At 38.1% G+C, this 20,787-nt stretch overlaps 1 protein-coding gene across 2 annotated transcripts in view; it reads right to left on the minus strand.

Annotated features, from left to right (window-relative positions):
• The window catches only part of FAR1 (fatty acyl-CoA reductase 1), a 101,888-nt gene that overhangs the window by 5,138 nt on the left and 75,963 nt on the right, over positions 1–20,787 (minus strand). For both annotated transcript variants that reach the window (XM_027852577.1, XM_027852576.1), the window contains exon 10: positions 9,181–9,310. In XM_027852577.1, the coding sequence (XP_027708378.1) occupies positions 9,181–9,310 (130 nt within the window). The remainder of the gene's footprint in view (positions 1–9,180; positions 9,311–20,787) is intronic.

Consider the following 20,787-nt stretch of genomic DNA (forward strand, 5'->3'; position numbering starts at 1 on the left):
GTAGAATCCCATTTGAACAATTATAGTTTTCTCTTTTTATCAACTAATACTAAGTACTAAGAGGGTCCTTCTGTACTCTTCCTCTCCCTCTTAAGTGTCCTCTTTCTGGCTGGCTCCAGATTGCTTGAACTATGTTGTTTTTTGTCTTTGGATTTAAGGTAAAGTATTTTGTATATATGGCAGATTCTCAATAAATGTTTCTTGAATTTAATCATTTGCAGACTGGCCAAGAGGGAAGAACAGGAGAGGAGGCACTACAGTTGAACAAGATATCACAAGGAATGAATTTTTGTGGCAGTAAAGAACTGGAAAGTAAGGGAGTGCCAATAAAATGGGGAATGGCTGTACGAGTGATGATATATGAATGAGATGGAAAACTATTGTGCTGTAAGAAAAGATGAGGGGCAGTTTCAGAGAAACTTGGGAAGACTCACATGAGCTAATGCAAAGTGAAGTGAACAGAACCAGGAGAACCATTTATCAAACAACAATTTTGTAAAGACAGATAACTTTGAAAAACTTAAGAATTCTGATCAACCAAAGACCAACAGAGATCCCAAAAGACTCAGGCTGAAAAATGCTACCTACCTCCTGACAAAGAGGACTCAGGGCATATATATTTTTTGGACATGACCAATATAGGAATTCGTTTTGCTTGATTAAGCGTATGTTGTTAGGAGGGTATTGTTTTTCTTTTTTCAATGGGTGGGGAAGTAGAAATGAATGTGGATTTTTGTTAATTGGGAAAAGCATTTTTTTTAATTTAAAAAAAAGAGAACAAAAAACTTAATCTCTTGCATCCCCTTGATGTAACTTGAAAAGAAAACCTGCCAGTGTTGCCACAGAAAAAAATCTCACTTTTTAAAAGGTCAAACTCAATTATAATGAACTTCTTGGGTCATTCAGTTTTAGTTTTTTCTTTTTTTCCCCCACCACTGTACTTAAATTTTATACAAATTAAAAGATAAATAGAACTGATAGCTAGTTTCTATGTAGTGAATCATAAAAGTGGGGAAAGTTCTTTGATTTTGGTAGGTGAATAAGGAGCACTAAGAGTTTAGGTGCAGCTAATTTCTTGGGTAAAGCAAGTAGAGAGGTGAGGGACATTGAAGGATAATTACTACCTGATAGCAAAAAACAATAAAGTTGGGAAAAGAAGGAAGCTCTCCTAACTCTAAACCAAGCACTATGTTAGTGATTCTTGCATGGTAAGGAAGAGAGAAAGCATTTATCTTACGTTATTCACTCTAGAGAATTTATAAGCAAATAAGCCAATCCCTATAACATAGTAATACAGCAAACACCCCAATTACCTGGAACTTAGATATCTACTACTCTAACATGCCTGGGACAGCTATAAATCCAGAAATAAAAGAAAAAGCTTCCAAGTGTAAGTATTAACAAAAAGAGCTGATGATTCAAAGCCTAAAGAATAATCCTGTTTGGATGGTTCATTCACTAACCTATATAAACACTGTCATTAGCTATAAAGGTTGGTAGCACCAAAGTCAAGAAGCATGGGAAAAAAAGAGACAGAAGAATAAGAAAAGTATCAGAGGAGTGAAAGAAAGGCAGCAGAAATGGCAATGGAAGAACGGAAGCGCTAACAGAGGGAAGAGAATCCAAATCCTGGGACCAAAACAGAATGCAGGTGGCATATCAAACATCTGTTATCAGCCAGAAGCCATATCAACATACAAGGGCCTGGGAGTCTGCTCTCTACTCTAAGCTGAATAAAGCAGTCTATGCCAATATTATGTTAACTCAGCAGCAGGTTACAATAGCTCTGCAACAAAATAGCTAGGCATAACCTAGTAACATATTCCTAAGACACAGATTCCAAGCTTCTTCTAACAGAAGGCATTGGTAAGAGAAAGATAACGAGGCTATGTACTTGAATAGTCTGTGTTTTCATCATCAGTGTTACTGCATCTTTCAAATGAAGGGAGTGGCCCCCAAAAGTCTCTTCCAGTCTAGCACTATGAACCTGTGACCTTAACAGATGGTCTTCATGAGTCGCTGTTACTAAAGAGAATCTGTCAAATAGTGTCCAAGCCTTTGGTGATAAGCCTCTCTGAATTCAGATACAGGCTGAACCCGGGATGATACTCAATCTGTCACAAGCCTTTCCAGTCTGATGGGACCTAAGAGAGTTTGTACTTCACTAAAGTCTTTTACAATCTAGAGTCCCGTTCATGCATCAAGAAGATATTGGGGAGGAAAGACTGAGATCAGGAGTTAAAAGCTCCACTAATTCTAACACCACTATGGTGAGCCACAGGAGTAGAAGCCTAAAGAGGCCCAAACTGGCCTAGATCAGTATTGGGCTCAGATCCATGAGTGGTTACTACACTTCTAGCCTGGGTGACGGTATGAAAACAAACAAATACTGGAAGTTATGTGATTCTTAAGACACAATGGGAATCTCAAAACCATTTAAAAGAATTTTTTTTTAAATGTGAGAGCAGAAATTTTTAAAAATTAGGACAATATTGGTTCATTTGTATTATATGGTAATAGAGCTCAACTAGGATAGCTGATCAAATTTCTTATAGATTGTACCTCAAATACAGCTGTCAAATTTGGCTGTATTCTGCAAAGAGTTCAAATGCATACAAAGCTTTGATTTTTAAAAGATAAGAGGATGTTCCCATTTTTGTCCCAACAAAACTATATGGCTAAATGAAACAGTAATTTTTTTTAATCAACAAAGGTAGCTGACTGAACTATGCATCTCTTGTGAGCAAGACCTAACATAAGAAAGCTTGATAGCTCCAATTAAAGCAAAAGCAAAATCCAACTATTTGCAACAACTTGGTGGCTTTTCCAGATTTTTTTTGAACACAGAATCTCTCCTTAGCAATCTTATATTTAATGATAATACCTGCCAAATCCAATCCTAGCAATTGACTATCAAATACTTTTCTTCCATTCCACGTATGAACAAAAAGGGCAGAAAACAAGTTTACCATTCTTGAAAGTACTGATGTAAAAGGTTTTGGTAATTTGCTGTCTTTAGATTTTCAAAGGTGTCACAAATTTATTACTAACAGAGTACAAGCTATTGCCTGAGTGGACAAAGGAATATTTTCTAATTTCTTGCATTATATTTTTGCACAAATGAACATTTGAAAGAATATTTAAGAACTGTAGACGTATGTGAAATTAGCAAAACTCATTCTCTTGCTGGACAAACAGAAAGCTCCCTATGAGTAAGCTGGCTTAGTTTTCCTCAGATCCTCATACTGATTCATGTGATCTTATCCATCAGAGAGTTCCCTCCAACAAGGGATTCCCTCCAGTCCCCACTCATCCTGTCCAACTCCATCTGTCCTCCCCAAAGTTCACTACAGGGGTCCAGCCAACACTCCAGGTCTTCCTCACTTTCTTTCAACGTCCTGAGAGTGACAGTAGAATTCTGCAGCTTTGTTTACTGCCCTCACCTTACATTACGGCCAGCCCGTCTTCCCTCCCTGTTACACAATCCTTTATGATGTCTGCTAACTCTGTCTCGTGGGGTTTTATGCTGGTTACAGGAGGCAGCCCACTCCAATCTACCATGCACTTTTCCACCACCCTCTGTGGGATACTCTTCTTTAAATTCATCAGAGGCTACGGTATTGTTACAAGTCTCCTGGGTAAACCAGCAACACTGATAAAATGCATGTATTGAAAAGAAGGGCTGGGACTTTCAGGTCATATGATCAACAAAATGAAAGACTCAACATTTTTTCCAGTCTCCATCAACTCCCCAAAAACCCTCAATGAGGAAATATGTGTCAGAAGTAAAGGAATCATAGCTGTTTCCAAGACAAGTAAACAAGAAGCCCAACCACATTAACAGATTTATGACTTCACAGTGGAGAACACTACTCCCTAAAACAGGGGTGAGGTACCTGCGGCCTCGAGGTCTTCTAGGTCCTTGGGTGCAGCCTTTTGACTGAGTACAAGTTTTACAGAACAAATCCTTTTATCAAGGGGATTTGTTCTGTGAAGTTTGGATTCAGTCAGAGGGTCACACGTGAAGACCTACTGGACCACACGTGGCCTCAAGGCTGCAGGTTCCCTACCCCTGCACCTAAATTTTCACTCAGCACTCCTCTCCCACCAACCTCCATGCCTTGGCTGCGAATAAAAACCAATCATTGGCTTTTGCTTCAGGACCTTCCTGCCATAGTCTCTGTTGCCACATGCTGCCCTTCACCTTTCAATCAAACAATCAGTAAACATTTATCGAGCAGCTATTATGGACCAGACACTATGCCAAACACCTGGCATACAAAAAGAGGTAAAAAGGAGCTCACAATCTAAAAGGGGAGACAACAAGTAAACAACTATATACAAACCAAGCTACATAGAGAATAAATAGGAAATAATTAACAGAGGGAAGGCACTGGAATTAAAAGGGGTTAGGAAGGGTTTCCTGTGAAAGTAGGATTTTAGTAAGGAAGTCAGTACGTGGAGATGAAGAGGAAGAACATTCCACACATATGGGACAGCCAAAAAAATGCCCAGAGCCAAGAGGTGGAGTGCCTTAATTCTGCAACAGCTAGGAGGCCAGTGTCATTGGATGGAAAAGTTTAAGTCAGGGAGTTAGGTGTAAGAAGACTAGAAAGGTAGGAATGGGTTAGGTTATAAAAGGCTTTGAATGTCAAGCAAGGCATTTTATATTTGATCCTGGGGGCAATATGGAGCCAATGGAGTTTACTGAATAGAGGGGATAGGAGATGTGTGTGACATGACTGGACCTGCACTTTTGGAAAATAATTTTAGTGGCTAAATGGAGTGGGGAGAAACTTGAAGCATGTAGACCCACTAGCAGGCTACTGCAATAGTCTCATCCAGTAGTGAGGTGTAGAGGGCTTGCACCAGTGGTGGGTGTTAGAGGAGAGAAGGTGGCCTATTTGAAAGACACTGCAAAGGGGAAATCAACAGGCTTTGGCAACCTTTTCCCCAACATGCTGTGGAAATAAGTAGCAGACAGCAGACATCAACTCTGTCCAGTCAATTGTGAAAGAGGGAGAGGGACAGGAGGAGAATAAAGATACTAAGGGAGAGACAGAGAGGAAGGAGACCATGGAAGAACATGCTTCCCTTCTGCCTTGGCAGGTGCCCTAGCTTGGGAACCCAAAGGCAAAAGAAATTCTGCCCGGATCGCTCGCTCAAACTTCCCCCAAGCCTGTAAAAAGTGGCAAATACTGACTCAACCCATTTGGAGAACAAAAGAATAGAGGAAACTGGAGAAGAGAGCTTGGGTGAGGAGTTATGACAGGCCTGATAGAAAGTGGCCAATGATCCAGCTGGAGCCAGTCCTGTGTCTCCACAGAAATTACTTGGGGCAGAGACCAAGGCTGGTGAAAAATGAATTAATTAATCAACATGAGAGGCTATGACAGCTTTGAAGTTTATACAAAAGGAAAATCCACCATCAAAGAAGGAGTCAGAAAGTGAACAAAAGGGACTTACAAGGGGGAAAAAAACCATGAAAATCACTTAGAAAGAAAAAAATTCAGTTAAAAACCTAGAACATAGGCATGTAAATCAACCAGGAAGATAACTGAAATTAGAAAAGGACTTCAAAGGCATATAAAAGAGTGCAAATGTCTCTAAACAAAGAATGTAAGACAAAGGAAGTTGAACCAACACCTGATGAATTACAACACTCTGTGGATTCCCAAGAAAGCATGGAACTATAGAATGTTGCACAATGGGTCAAGAGAGAAATTAGAATCTTGAGAAACATTCAATGAGAATAAATGGCAGAATTTATGGCCTGCACAACAGAAATAATTAGCAGAATCAGCAAGTCTCTCCAAAGAGGTGAAAGGGAAAAAAAACAAATTAGGAATACAAACACACTGAAGTGAAGGTCAATCTCTATGAAGAAAGGCAAAAAGCAATGTTAAAAGAACCCATTATCTCGATATATTCTTCATCTATTTGGTTTTTCCTGGGTGGACAAACAGGACAAACTGCTTTGAGTGACGACAGGTTTCTTCTAGGAGGTTTGGCAATGTCTTGGAGCTTACTGCAATCAATTTGATCAATCGCTTCATTTATAAACAGAACCTCAGGGTTCACAAAGAATCTCTTCCTAACCTGGACTCTGTGTTGGATCTTCACCATCACAGTAGTGAACGCCTCTGGTGAGTATACTTAGTTATCTGAGAGGCAATGATCATGGATATTCGGGATATTTTTTGTTAAAAATTCCAAGGAATCTTGAATGATGTTGATTATATAGACAGGAAATATTCTGTTAAAAAGGTTGTGAGGTGGCATTTTGTTCTTCTGAGTTGAATGTACAATTAAGATTACATATACAAAATATATATAACACACATTATATGTGTCATATATTATACATAATATATTGTTATATAATTGAATATACAATTGATATTTGATATCTACTATACATTATGTAATATATATTATATGATGTTGATAATATATAAATTATGTATAACATGTATTATGTATATACATAAAATCTTTATTGTACATCAAGTCTTTTTCTCATTATGATTCTTCTTTATTATAAATCTCATCTTAGCTCTGATGATTGATGGTCCAATTATAGACAGACCAGTGATTCAAAGGCAACTCTCATATATATGTCTTTTCCTATTTGTAAAAATGTAGATACTTGTAGAAAATTGTAGATACTCCTTGTGATGCTGTTTGGTTATCACCATGTTGACTGCCAATTCTTTTTTCAAGAAAGTATTCATGATACGGAGGCATGAGGCTTCTATACAATTTACCAGTCTTTTTACTCTGTGCTCTGTACTACACTTTCCCATGTATTTCCCCTCATCCTTACTTCTTCCCACTTTTACACTGAAGTCACCAAAAATCAGAGTGGATACTGCCTGATATTGAGGGTATGATCATGTTCTTCATAGAATTCGCTACCATTCTGTCATCAGTTATTGATGTTGATGTGTAAGCTATAAATGTGTTGTCTTTTTGTAAATATTTATAAATAACAACCATATTTCCCATGTAGAAATTATTTCTTGTGGCTTTGGGGCAGAGAAACCCACCACATTACCTGCTTTCTTTGCATACTGAGGCCATTTGTTAATTTTTCCATGTTTCATAGGTTACTATGGCCAAAAAAGTTTTACCATAGCAGGGGTGGTTGGCCTACTGCTGTGGTGTGACTCTTTGTGAAAATAGAATAGGCCTGTTCCTGGGACCATGCTAGAACCTGACAGAACATGTGCTCTGCTAGAACAGCCTTCTAGAGTCCAAGATCCCCTCCATACCAAGATAAAACAGTACAGAAGAACTTTCATGAAGGAGGTTTAGTATTGGTGTTAGGCAAAAGAGTTTCACCACTTTCCTACTGGCCAACCTTACTTCCATGATTCAACATATGGACCAGAATGTACATGCCACTTACTACGTAAAACTTTCAATCCTACTAATATTTGAGCCCTCTTAATCCTAAACATTTCTCCATCTTGGGCTGAATCCAAAGATCAATTTTTAACTTTGTTTCTGCCCAGAGTGTCAACAGAAGCCAAATATTACAAAGGCACGACCTTTGTATAGCCTTGAAAAAGCATCATAAATGGAGTGTCAAAAATGAGAAAGGCATGGCCTTGTATAGAATTATCAAAATGTCTTCTGAAAATGAAGTAATTTTGGAGTAAATTAATATCCTTATCTATTAGAACAAATTTCAGAAATGGTAAGGGATATTGCTCCCCACCCCATCAACAAACAGTACAAGTAAGGGATAAAAATGTTGAAATTAAGGGGTTTTAAATGGCACAATATGTTAAAAATACAGGAAAAAAATGAATAATTTCAACTGCTATTGATAAATAAAATTAACATTGATTGTGAAACTTTTCAAGAAGTTAACTCTCCTACTAGAAGAAAGAGGCTTCAGCCTTTAATTCATTAATTCTTGGATAAGGGCAATGGTGCTGCACTATCTAGATTCTCATGCAACTACACATTTTTCATTCTAATTTTATGAAGTGCCAAAAAGCCAAACAAGTCAAGCTGACATTTAGTACTTTTTTAAAAAAACATGCGCTTCCTGGGTATACCTCTAAAGCACAATAAAATGATCCAAGTGCTTATGATTTGCTAGGAACCATGCAAAGCACTGGGGATACTTTGAAAAAACAAAACAAACCAAAACAGAAAACCATCCCTGCTTTGGGTACCTTCCAAAGGGAAAGACAATTGCCCATACATAGGCGTATACGTGGTACCTACAAAGTAGACATAAGGTGCCCTTAGAGGGAAAGGCACCAGGAGCTGGGAAGACCAGGAAATGCCTGCAGCAGAAGATAGTATTTGACTTGTATTTTGAAGTCAGGACCTCTAAGAGACAGAGGAGAGGAGGGAGAGTATTCCAAGCCTGGGGACAAGGAGTAAAAAGGGGCAGAGACAGGAGATGGAACACTGTGTGTGAGGAAGGAGGTCAATACGGCTGGACTGTAGCCCCAGTCATGACCAGGTATCATTAAGAAAAGGTTAGATTTGTGTTTTAGAAAGATTTCCAGGGGCAGTGGATAGAGTACCGGCCCTGGATTCAGGAGGACCTGAGTTCAAATCCAGCCTCAGACACATAACACTTACTAGCTGTGTGACCCTGGGCAAGTCTCTTAACCCCAACCAAAAAAAAAAAAAAAAGAAAAGAAAGAAAGATTTCCATCAAAAATGGTTAGTTTGAGCTTTCCAAAACCATTTCCTGGAGCACCAAATTCTAGATCATGCTAGAGAAAAGATATTTCTATAACTGTGTTTGAGAAAGCCCCTTGCTAAGATGCTACTGTTTTCAATGGAATTGTTTGTTAACCTGTTATTTCTCCTAACTCCCCTTGTGAATCTACAGTTTTAAAAGTCAAGTAGAAAACTTAAGTAAAGGAAAGGTGAAAGGGATGTGAAGAGAAATTTGTTATTATGAGATCTGGAACACAAAGCATTTTTAAAAATCACTAAGTCTTGATACAAAAGAAACATCCACCATCAAGGAAAACCCCAAGGAAATCCCAAAATCTTAATTTCCATTCCTACCCAGGATTCTAAATATTTTATAGCAATCAAATATATTACAGTAATATTGCACAATAGTAAATACAGTAGTATTTACATAATACATGATTCTAAGAGCATGATTCCTGTTTCTAATATAAAAGAGAAAAAACTTGCCTTTTTGTCTTCAGGGTTTAGCTGGTTCATCAACATAGTGACATTGTCAGTATTCCAAACCCAAGAATTACTTGTGAAGTATTCTAGAAACATCATAGCTTTGTGCAGACGAGTTATTGTTTTCATCATCCTATGTTTCAAGAAAGATTACAAATTGACACCATGTATAGATCATGAAAGTCCTACCATTGCCCAAACATATGTGGCATCTCCCCCCATACATATACACAAACATTAAAATTTGGTGCATAATTCACTTAGTATAGGAAATAAGAATATTTCTGCATCTTGGATTGAATCCAAAAAGGAAAGAGGAAATCCGAAGCAGCTGGCAAGAAATAAGGTATAGCATCAATATTGGGGTTATATAAAATAAATGAGCTTCAAAGGCAATCTGAGGTCAAACTTACTGTAAAAATGGAAACAATAAACTAGCAAAACTAACAATGTCTTGCTTTTAAATTGCAATCTAGCTCAGCTGCATCCACTTAGGATTTTATGTGAAATCAAAACACCAACAATGGTTCTTGATAACCATGATATTTGCAATAACCCAAACTATTTGATTGGGGAAAACATGCAGAAATATTCATTTGCCACTGGAAATATTAATTTTCCATTTAAATCAAATCATATTGAACACAATGATCCTCCCAAAACAGATTTGAACCATTTTTGATCTCTTAAATGTGCCATGATAAATGACCCCTTATGTATAACTTTCTGAACCAGCAAAGCAAGAAAAAAAGAATCACAATTTCTCCCACATTTTATCCTTCTGTAAATGAGTTCAATAACCACCCAAGCCCCAAAGAACTGGATCCTCAAATTTAGTTCCCTCTTTTTTGACAAATATTAATTTTCTCACTAAATTCTCACTAATCTCAGTTACAATATACTACAAACCACAAATATACAGTTTTTATTACATTCTATCTATAATAAATTGAAGAATGAATTACATTTTAAAAATACTTCAAATGAGAAAAAAAGGGAAAAGTTCTCCCTCAAGCAGGTCTTGGCATGAGGATTTTTGGGAAAATACTAAAAAATGAATTTCATCTGAAAAAAAAGTATTCATAACATTGCCATTGTTGTAAATTAAAATGGAAATAACTTCAAAACAGAAATGCTATATGAAAAAGGAGGTTCCCGGGATACAATCAATATCTTTAAAAAAACAAAAAAGTCCTAGAAACAGAACTTGAAACACTAAAGCTCATTCAGTATGAGTTCTAAAAATCAAAATTATCATGTTTCATCAGAAGAAATAAGTCTTCCATTTATGCACTGCTTCATACATTTTAAAATTCCTCTATTTTTCCATTTAGGACCAGAAAAAAATTTAAAAAAACTTGTTCCATTTAGGACAAGTAATGTGATACACTTAGAATATTTTCTTCCAACGCAACCCCATGATATTAGAAAGAAAAAAGGCCGCAGAAGACACCTATCAAAATTGAAATAGGTTGTTCCAGATGCCCAATATCATCACAATATGAAAACTAAAAATTTTGAGAACCCAATGATGTTTACCCAATAAATATCATAAAAAAAAGAACTGAAGACTTTCTAAACAGTAGCAAATATTTTGAAATTCTTATCAACACTCCATATACTCTTGGTAAATGATATTAAATACAGTCATCCCTTCTTGATAATTTAAAAAGTTTACCCAGAAACCATTACTTTATCCATTCAACAATTATTTACTGAGAACCTACTATGTACCGGTACTGTGAGGGGATACCAAAATGCTCAAGATGGAATAACCACCTCTGAAAAGGAGATAGTAGGCATCTTGCATACTGATGCATCTCTAACACTCAGTCTTTCCTTGATACAGTTTTGTTTTTTTTTATGCACCATGACTATGGTACCAAGACCTTTAAATAGCCTAAGACAACTAGGATACGGTACAACTGGAAGAAAGATCCTGTGCTTCTTGTGGTTGAGTAAGGATGACTGAATGTGAACATCTATCTATTTATCCTACCTGCCTTAGGTTAAACACCTGAGATGAAGAGGGTTTTTTTTTTTTGTTTTCTGATAATACACAACCTATTTTAGTGTTCAATAATGATCGTGTGACAGATTTGGCCCTCATGTTACAAAGCAGCAATGGAAAGATCAAGACCCAGGTTTGGGTAAGAAAAGAATATTCAAAGGCTGAATCAAGTTAGGATCACTTAGCAATATTTTCAAAGGATGACTAATTATGTTTGTGAAAAGGTGCTATACAGATGCTGTATAGGTACCTGTCCTAGGTAAAACTGATTGACAAAATCTGAACACAGAGAACTATGAAAGAAAAAAATGTCACAGAGCACATGCCTTGAGTTACATTTTATACAACTATGACAAGTACTCAGTTGACGTGGAAGTAGCAAGGATTTGTACAGTGGCCTCTTCAGTTCAGGTTGTGGCATGAGCAGAAGAGATCTGTGACTTGATATGGGGTTAGTATCCAACACAACCACACCTACCCATTAAACACAACACTCCCCTCCTTCACTTCCTAATGCCACTGTGCAAATTCCCACACTTCAAACTTCCGAACCAGGCATTATCCTCTCAGCGTAGTTATAACCTAGCCTAGACCCCAGCATCCACAACAGCTGCACAGGTACCATTGGGAAGATCCTCCAATCCCAGTATACGCACAAGAAAAATCTGGAAACCGTTGGCATAGTGGATAGAGGATATGCCTTAAGAGATAAGAAGACTTGGGTTCAATTTCCATCTTTTACATGTACTAGCTGTGTGACCCTGGGCAAGTCATTTAACTTTCTTAAGACTTTTGAGTTGCTATTATGTACTGGTAGAAAGAGTTCCCTTACTGGAAGCTACCTACAGCAATGAAGTCACAAAAACCAAAACAAACTATAGCAGAATAATGCTATTTAGCTTCTATTCAAAATAATGTAATGATTAGAAATTCAAACTTTTTCTTCGTTCATTTATAGTTCAAGTAAGTGTCCTTAAGACAAATCTTCCCAATGGAGATACTCCCTACTACTCCTCAATATGGCTAATCCTCACAAGGGGACCCCTGATCCCATCCTTTCCCATCTCCCCTAAAAGCTTGCTTCAGTAATCAATATGATGAGTATAACCACTGCCCACTTCCTCATCACCTCTTCCTTAACCTCTTAAAATACGGTTTCCATTCCTACCACTCTACTGAAACTGACTTTCAAAGGTCACCCCACCAGTGACTTCATCACCAAATCCAATGGCTTTTGTTCACTTCTTATCTGGTTCTATGTATGCCATTTTCCTTTCTCACTCATCTCACATAACTCAGGAGTCTTCCCCTATCTCTTCCTCCCCCTCCTAATAAAGTGGCCGCCCTCTTACATGCACGTGATCACCTTATATCTCGTCTTCTATTTGTTCCCATTCTTACTAATCCTCAATCTAGTGGCTGCTTCCTGGCGAGCTCCTGAGAATCCTAATGTCCCCCCCATCCTCAAAGAACCTTCACTGGATTCATTCATCTCCACTAGTGCTGGGGAATTCCCTTGACCTCTCTCAAGAGGTCTACCTATCAGACGAAATCTGATGTCTCTTGGTCAAAGATATGAAGCCAAATAGAAAGCAAACAGATTCATTAGCATGTTAAGGAATACTGATATCCTTCTGATAGGAGCTTCAGCTTTCTAGGTACAGACTTGATTTTTATAACTTTTCAGGACTATTTAGAGCACGCAGCCGATCAGTAACACTTTGCAGCAACTTAGGATAAGTAAAGCATTTCACAGGACAGGGAAGAGTAGAGAAAGGAGGGGATCAGTCAAGAGAGAAAAGAGGAGTATCTGGCCTACAAACAGCATCATTTATTATAAGAAAACATTCTCTGTTCAAGAGCAGGAGACAGGGAAATGACCAAATACTTTTACAAGAGTGAAAGAAGTCCTTCTAGACAAAACTATAGGGTCTTTTATCCAAGGATAGCAAGTAGTTGTTATAACAGTAGATGAGACCATCCATTTTACTGTGTCCCTTGCACAGTTTGTTTTTTCCTCTTCAGAAGGGGTTGGGTACTTTCTATGATTAAGCCACCAAGTAGCTGGGAGACTGATCCAACAAGGTGTAAAATAACTGTGATTTCTGTTTTTCCCCATGCTAGTTATCAGCCAGTCTCTTCTCCCTTTAGTGGATAAACTCCTTTACAAGGATGTTTATAATCAGTGTCTCTGCTTCCTTCTAGGCTCTGTCCTGGGCCCTCTAGTCTTCTCCCTCAATACTACTTTGGTGATTTCATCAGTAGCCGTGGATTCAAATGCTCTCTCTATGCAAATGATTCTCAGAGCTCTCATCTCACATTACTAGATGTCCCAAATGTATCTTAAAAACTCAACATGTTCAAAATAGAATTCATCATCTTTCCCCCCTAACTCTCCTCTCTTCCTAAGTTCCCTATTACCATCGAGGGCACCACCATCTTCCCAGTTACCCAGGATTACAATCTGGGTGTTATCCTTGACCCCTTGCTCTCTCACCACCCTCTCACATCCAATTAGTTGCCAAGTCCTGTCAATTCTATCTTCACAACATCTCTAATACTACACCTCAACCGACCTCTCTTCTGACACTACAACTACCCTAATGGAGGCCCTCCTCACCTCACACCTGGACTATTATAATGATCTTCTGTTTGTTCTCCCTGCCTCAAGTTCTCCCCCACTCCAATCCACCTTACACTTAGCTACCAAAAGTGATCTTCCTAAAGCACTGATCTAACTAGGTCACCTCCCCGCCTTCCCTGTTCCTATCCATTCAATAAATTCAAGTGGCTCACTGCCTCCAGGACCAAATATAAAATCCTGTTTGGTTTTTAAAGCCCTTCATAATTTGGTTCCTTCCTACCTTCCCAGTCTTTTCATACCTTACTCCCCACTGCCCTCCACATGTATGCTTTGATCCAGCAACACTGGCCTCTTTGCAGTCCCTCTGATTTAATCTCCTGACTACATTTTCAATAGCAATCCTCCATGCCTGGAATTCTCTTCTCACCTCAATCTCTAAACTTCCTTCAAGTTTCAGATAAAATCTCATCTTCCGCAAGAAGCCTTCCTGATTCCCTCTTGAAGCTAGTAAGAGTTGTCCTATACACAGCTTGTCTGCACTTTGTCATCTCCATTAGACTGTTTCTTGAGCACAGAGATTGTTCTTTTGATTTTTTTTTGAAGCCCCATCACTTAGCATGGTGAAGAGCAAACAGTAAGCATTTAATAAATGTTTGTGGATTTGACTTAAATTTCCAAAAGACAAGACTCTCACTATTGTCTTCCTACCTCTCTAATCAATTATTTTCCAGCTCTTCCCTCTCTTTGGGAGTTTTTTAAAATTCTGTATTCAGCACTCTCTTTATACCCTTCTCCCCTGGCAATGTTTCCATGATATCAACTATTACCTTTATGTAGGTAACTCCCAAATTTTTATTTTTTATTATTTATCTTTTAAGGTCCTAACCCTCATCTTTAACTGGTCATCTCACTGACACCTCAAACTCAAAATGTGCAAAACCAAGCTTATCTTTCCCCTTAACAACAGTTTCTCCTTCTGACATTACTATTTCTGTCAGTGGTGTTGCTAATCATCCTATCTCCCTCATTTGAAATTCCCATGTCATCTTTAAATGAGATGGTAAAGAGTCAATCACTAAGTTCTAGTGATGTCACCTCCAGACAATTTCCCCAAACTATACCCTTCTCTCTATTCCTACTGTCACCATCCAAATGCAGGCCCTTCATTATCGCTTGTTTAGATTACTAAAATAGTCCCTGCTTCTACTTTCTCTTCACTCTAAAAACATACTTCATACCTTTACTAGACTAATATTTCTATATACGGATGTAGTTACATCATGCCTTTGTTCCCTATTAATTAATGAATACTTTTAATTCTTTTGCCAGGCATTCAAGGTCCTGCACAATCTAGTGCCATCCTTTCTTCCCAGCCTTATTTTATTAGACATCATCCATCCAAAATAGACTATCCCTTAAATATGCTCACACTTGCCAACCTCTGCATCTCTGGATTTCTATACCCTCTCCTTTAAAGCCCAATCCAAATGTTGCTAAACACTGTAGCCCTCAAGTGCTGATATGCCCTTTTCCTCCTTAGTCTACACACAGACCTCTGTTTGCACCTCTCTAGTGCATTTTTCATTTATTCCTGGCTACTCCAATGATTTGTATATGTGTATTTATGTACATAAGCTCCCTACTAGACTACAAATGATAGGGGTAAAGAGCTGAATCTTACAAGGCCCTTTTGCCTTTTTTGTCTTGGGATCCTCAGAACCTGCCATGTGTGCCTGGCACACAGGGGGCATACAACAAGTGCTTGGTGAGTCTCTAAACTCTGGATATTGCATTGTGCTCAGTATTTAATTTTTTTAATCGCAAGCCTTGTCTCAGTAGTCACCTACTTCTCCAGCTATCAGAATGTTCTTTTTATGTTAGTTCATCTTAGTTTTGCAGAATTTTTTTTTTACAGTTTTGCAGAAAGCAGAAGACCATCGTGTCAACTTTGAGAAATACAAAACATACCAAAGTGCATGCCAAAGACAGGTAAGTTTACTCAAGGATTTCTGATGGTCAGTTTGTTTGGGTTTTAGTGTGTGTGTTTTGGACCACTGATTTCATTTCTGAACCAAAGCAGGTCACAAAATACTGTCCTCCAACTTAAGAGTCTTAGACTTTCCTGGAGCATCAACTTGCCGAGGCTCACAGGAAGTCTGGGTCAGGCATAGCTTTTCTTGACTCCACACCTGGTTCTCCATCCCCTATGCCAGGCTGACAATATTTCAGTCTTAGAATACACAATGGAATAAAAAAAGCACATTTATCCAGTCTTCTGATAGTTATTAGCAACTGCCAATTATTTCCTCTTCCCTGCTATATCTGTGAAAAGAAAAGCCTCTAACATACATATACACAAATCTTTTCCCTCCTGTGCAAAAGAACAAGCTTATTTTACCCATGTACTCCATGGGGTTGAAATTCTAGTACATGCTACCCTGGAAGTCTGTAATGCAGATTTCATTCCAGAAATTCTCCCAGGGTAGTAAGAATAGTTTTTTAAGAATATAATTTCTTTAATGGGAGAATGCTCACAATGGCAACTTAATGAAAATAAATTCTTTAACTGTTTAGCTAACAATAACAGAGCCATCCAATACAAGTTTTCACCCTAAACTACATTAACGTAGTTCATCTCGGGGATCTGAAGTGATCAAAGGTAAAGAAAACAAAACTACCATGTTCTGAGGTCTAGTAAAGTTGGGAAATGAGGTGTTCCAAAGTGGGTTTTTCAGAAAACTTACATTTACCAAGTATTCAAATTTAGTTTAGCCATTTTCAGTGAAATCTTTCTAATTATACAGAATGTAAGTGCTGGGAGGGAACTTCAAGATCATGGACTCCAGCTCACTCACCTTATAGAGAAGCAAAATGAGGCTTAGAGAATTTAAATGACTTCCCTAAGATCACACAGCTAATAATGGGTAACCAGGAATTAAACCTAGGTATTTTGACTTGAAGTCCATTATTCTTTTCACTATACTAATCTTAATTTCCCTGTCTCTTAAAAGAGGATGCTCACCATAATTTAACCACTTCCTAATGGATGATCCTGGGTCAATATGAAGACCAATCCCTGTACTGTAATATCATACACAGAATACAGCTTTTTATAGGGTGCTAAATAGTGTAAATAGCTCTGTGGTTGACAGCCAAAGAGCATCTCCCACAGATAAAAAGGAAATTATTTTAGTTCTAGGGCTCTATGACAGCTATTTCAAGTGCTCAGAGAAACCTTCTGCTGTTTACTTTTAGGCTTGTTACTTGTATTTAAGAGTGCTGAGCTTTTTGGAAATTTAACCTTCAAATAGGCAAGGTATTAATGCAGGAGAATGAACTTCAGAATAAGGATGGAATATAATAGGGTTTAATAGTGAGTTTAAGATAAGTAAGTGGATGGTAAGGGAGCAAGTAGCTCCTTCGATGAGTTTAATTCATAAGGCCAGCCTAACGACACGAATGACAAAAGGAAAAAGCTTTTATTGAGAGATTACTATGTGCCAAGCATTGGAACTACAAATAGAAAAAGAAGACAGTCCTTGTTCTCAAGGAGAAGACAATCTAATTGGGTGAAACATTTTAGCCCTAAGTCCTGAAAAAACTGGTGGATGAGTTTACTGAGCTACTATCAATAATATCTGAAGATCATGTGAAAAGAAAGTGGTGCTGTAAAACCAGAAATGGGAAAATCACCTGATTTTCTAAATAAGAAAGAGGATGAGGTTCTTGAAACTGTAAGCTACTGAGCTTGATCTTAATTTCTTACAAAATTCTGAAATATTTTGGTGAAAGGGACTGACTGTTGGTGAGCAATTACAAAGTGAAATGGTCATCACTAAAAGCTAGCATGCATTCAGCAAGAACAGTTTTGTGTCTTCACAATTGTGCCATGTCAGCATTCCCTTTTGTCGCCTGTGTTACTAGACTGACAGAGAAGAAGGATCAGAGGATCGTATATCTGGAGCTCGAAGAGACTTCAGAAGTTACCCAGTCCTACCCCCTCACACGCTGGTGTCCCAGAGGGCAGAACCAGGAGCAAAGAGTGAAGTCACAGAGGCATATTCCATGTAGATGTAAGAAAAAACTTCCTAAAAGAGCTGTCCAAAAGTGGAACAGGGCACCTTGGCAGGGAGTAGCCTGCTGTTTACTGGATGTTTTAAAGGCAGAGGCTGAACAACTACTTGGGACACTGCAGAGAGGATTCTGATTCAGAACTGGGTTGGATTCAATGGTCTCTGAGGCTCCTTGCAATTCTAAGACTGCCATCACCTCTGATGCTCCTCGTTTCCCATCCAGCTGCACTTTCCGATTTCGACGACTTCTTCACCCTTCACGCCCTCAGCTGAACACCTCTCCCTCCTCCTTCAGTTTTCTTTTATGTGTTGTCTTCCCCCTCTAGATTGTAAACTCCTTGAGGGCAGGAACTATCTTTTTCAGCATTGGTATCCCCGGTGCTTATCACAGTACCTGGCACATAGTAGATACTTAATAAATGTTTACTGACCACTGAGATTCTGTCACATCAACTAAAAACAATTGGCATTTACCTAGTGCTTTAAAGTTTGTAAAGTGCTTCATAAACATTATTTCACTTAAGTCACACGACCACCTTTGGGAGGTAGGTGCCATTAGTTTCCCAATTTTGCACATGAAGAAATGGAAGCTCAAAAATATTAAGTGACTTGCCTATGTTCACATGGCTAAGGAGTGGCAAAGGATGGATTTGTATCAGGTCTTCCTGATTCCTAGTCCAACTCTCTGTCCACTCCATTAAGAATCAAGGAGCACTTAAAGGCCCGTTTTCATCAAGTCTGGGTCAAAAGCTTTCAACGGTTCCCCAGTGCCTAAAGGAAAGAATGCAAATTCCTCAAGGCATTCGATGATGTGTATGGTCTGACTCCCCCTTTCAAACCTCACTGCCCCCCATTCACCAAAACAAACACCCGTGGTGCTTTGAGTACTCTGTGCACATGCTGACTGCTTTGCTCATGCTCCTGACAGAGGACCACCCTGTGAGCACAGGTGGCCAACAGGAACTCTTCTTTGTCTCCTCCTCCTCTTCCTTCAGGGCACAGATAAATTCTCAGTTCAGTCACAAAGCTTTTCCCAGGCAGCCCAGCCCCCTGCTGAATTCCTGTAGTCCTCACCATCTGCACGCACCAGTCACTTCAGGACCTCCTCCTTCTGTGTATCATCCTTTAAATAAGTCATGTGTCAGGAATCATCTTCCCAACAAGACCCCAAGCTTCTTCAGGCCAGGGTCTGTACTATTTTTGAATCTGCTATCATATTTAAGGAAATGCACATATGGTAAGCACTCAATAAGGATTTGCTGAATGACAAAAAAGACAACTCTAAATTTCATTTGTAATTTTTTTTAAAAGCTTAATATTGTTGCCTAAATTTCAGTGCTTTCAAGATTATTCTCAGTATTAAGATATGCCTCTAGCCGCAGCTAAATGCCAGTTTGTAGTGAAGTGCACTGAAGTTCTTACTTAGTATTAACAGACTTCAACAATGATTCATTTCAGCAAATACTTCATGAGTGACTACTATATGCAAGGTATATATAAACATACATATTATGTGTCATAATCTGCTCTGTGTCATTTCCACTTGCTTTAGCCTTCCACATTGTTAGAAAGTAATAAATGTGACATTTACTCTTTTTAATATCAAGAATAGGCATATATAGTGTTCTTTCCTAAGATTTGAACAATCTAATTATCCATAAAAAGTACTCTCAATGGCAAAGATATATGCAAATCTTTTGCAGGAAAATAGAAAACTAGTCTAGAAATTGGTCATTCTAATGCATTTTGTTGTTTGACATAGTGGACAACAGGAATATGGAAGAGGATCCTCAGAGATACATGAAATCAAAAGAAAACCACAAAATGGTTTCATCTTATACTAATGAAAGTGACAAGTAGCTTTCAGCTCCTGACACTCTAATGGGCACTGATTTTTGAGTACTAGAACTACATTCTACAATTAGAATTTTCCTTAAAAACACTCAAACCCTGTATTTTCAAATAAAAGGTTCTACACCAAAGTATCACTTGACTAAAAAATTTTTTGCAAATAAGCTTCACTCTATTTATGTAATAAAGGTTATAAGAAGGCTGTTTAAATCTGAGGATTTTAATTTAGGAAGGGAGAGAAGGAGTGTCTAAAACAACTAAAATAAAATGGAAAATTTAAGACTTATCTTGCTTTTTAAATTGCCATTTCTCAATCTAGAAAATCAGTCAAATATAATAATTACCATATTATAAGCTGAATGGGAAGCAGAGATATTTGAAATAATTTATTCTCTAGGAAAAAGTACTAAATACCAGAGGGAGGAAGATCTTTTACCCTTAACCCTCTACAAAAACCAACACTCAAATTTTTGGAGTGCTAGAAGGAGGGAGGAGATTCATTTTCAGCTTATAATAACAATGACAACCTTGGTGTTGGGCATTTCTTTCTTTCTTTCTTTTTTTTTTTAATGGAATATTGAAGGGTCAATAGCCCAAAGACGTGAGAACCAGAAATGGTGTCCCAACAGGCTAATTAAATCTCTAAGAAATGTCCTAGCATCCCGATTGTGATTGTGACAAATTAGATTAGTAGTACTACAGGTAAAGCCCATGCCAGCGACTTCTTGTCTCTCCAGCAAGCTTCCACCACCTCACCGATACAAAGTGTACTTAGCACTGTTCTTCTTACCACGGCTTCTGACCTGTCAACCTGAGTGCAAGATCGAGCAATAAGGCAGGTATCGTGTGTCCGACACCCTTCCAATAATGAAGCAATAGGCTGCTGGAATAAAACTTAATACTGGGGCGCCTGAACACTTGGTTTAAAGGATTCATCTTGAAGAAATGATTTATATAATATCCTGTAGGGAAAATAAGCATCAAAGCATCTTTGAATGATGTTGTTTCAAAAAAAACCTAAAGTGAGATCTTGAATTCAAGACGTCATGTGACTTAGTCACCAGGAGGGTCGAATGGAATAGATGATTTAC

This window comes from Vombatus ursinus, unplaced genomic scaffold (assembly GCF_900497805.2).
Source record: "Vombatus ursinus unplaced genomic scaffold, bare-nosed wombat genome assembly UNPS02009770.1, whole genome shotgun sequence".
Classification (NCBI taxonomy): domain Eukaryota; kingdom Metazoa; phylum Chordata; class Mammalia; order Diprotodontia; family Vombatidae; genus Vombatus; species Vombatus ursinus.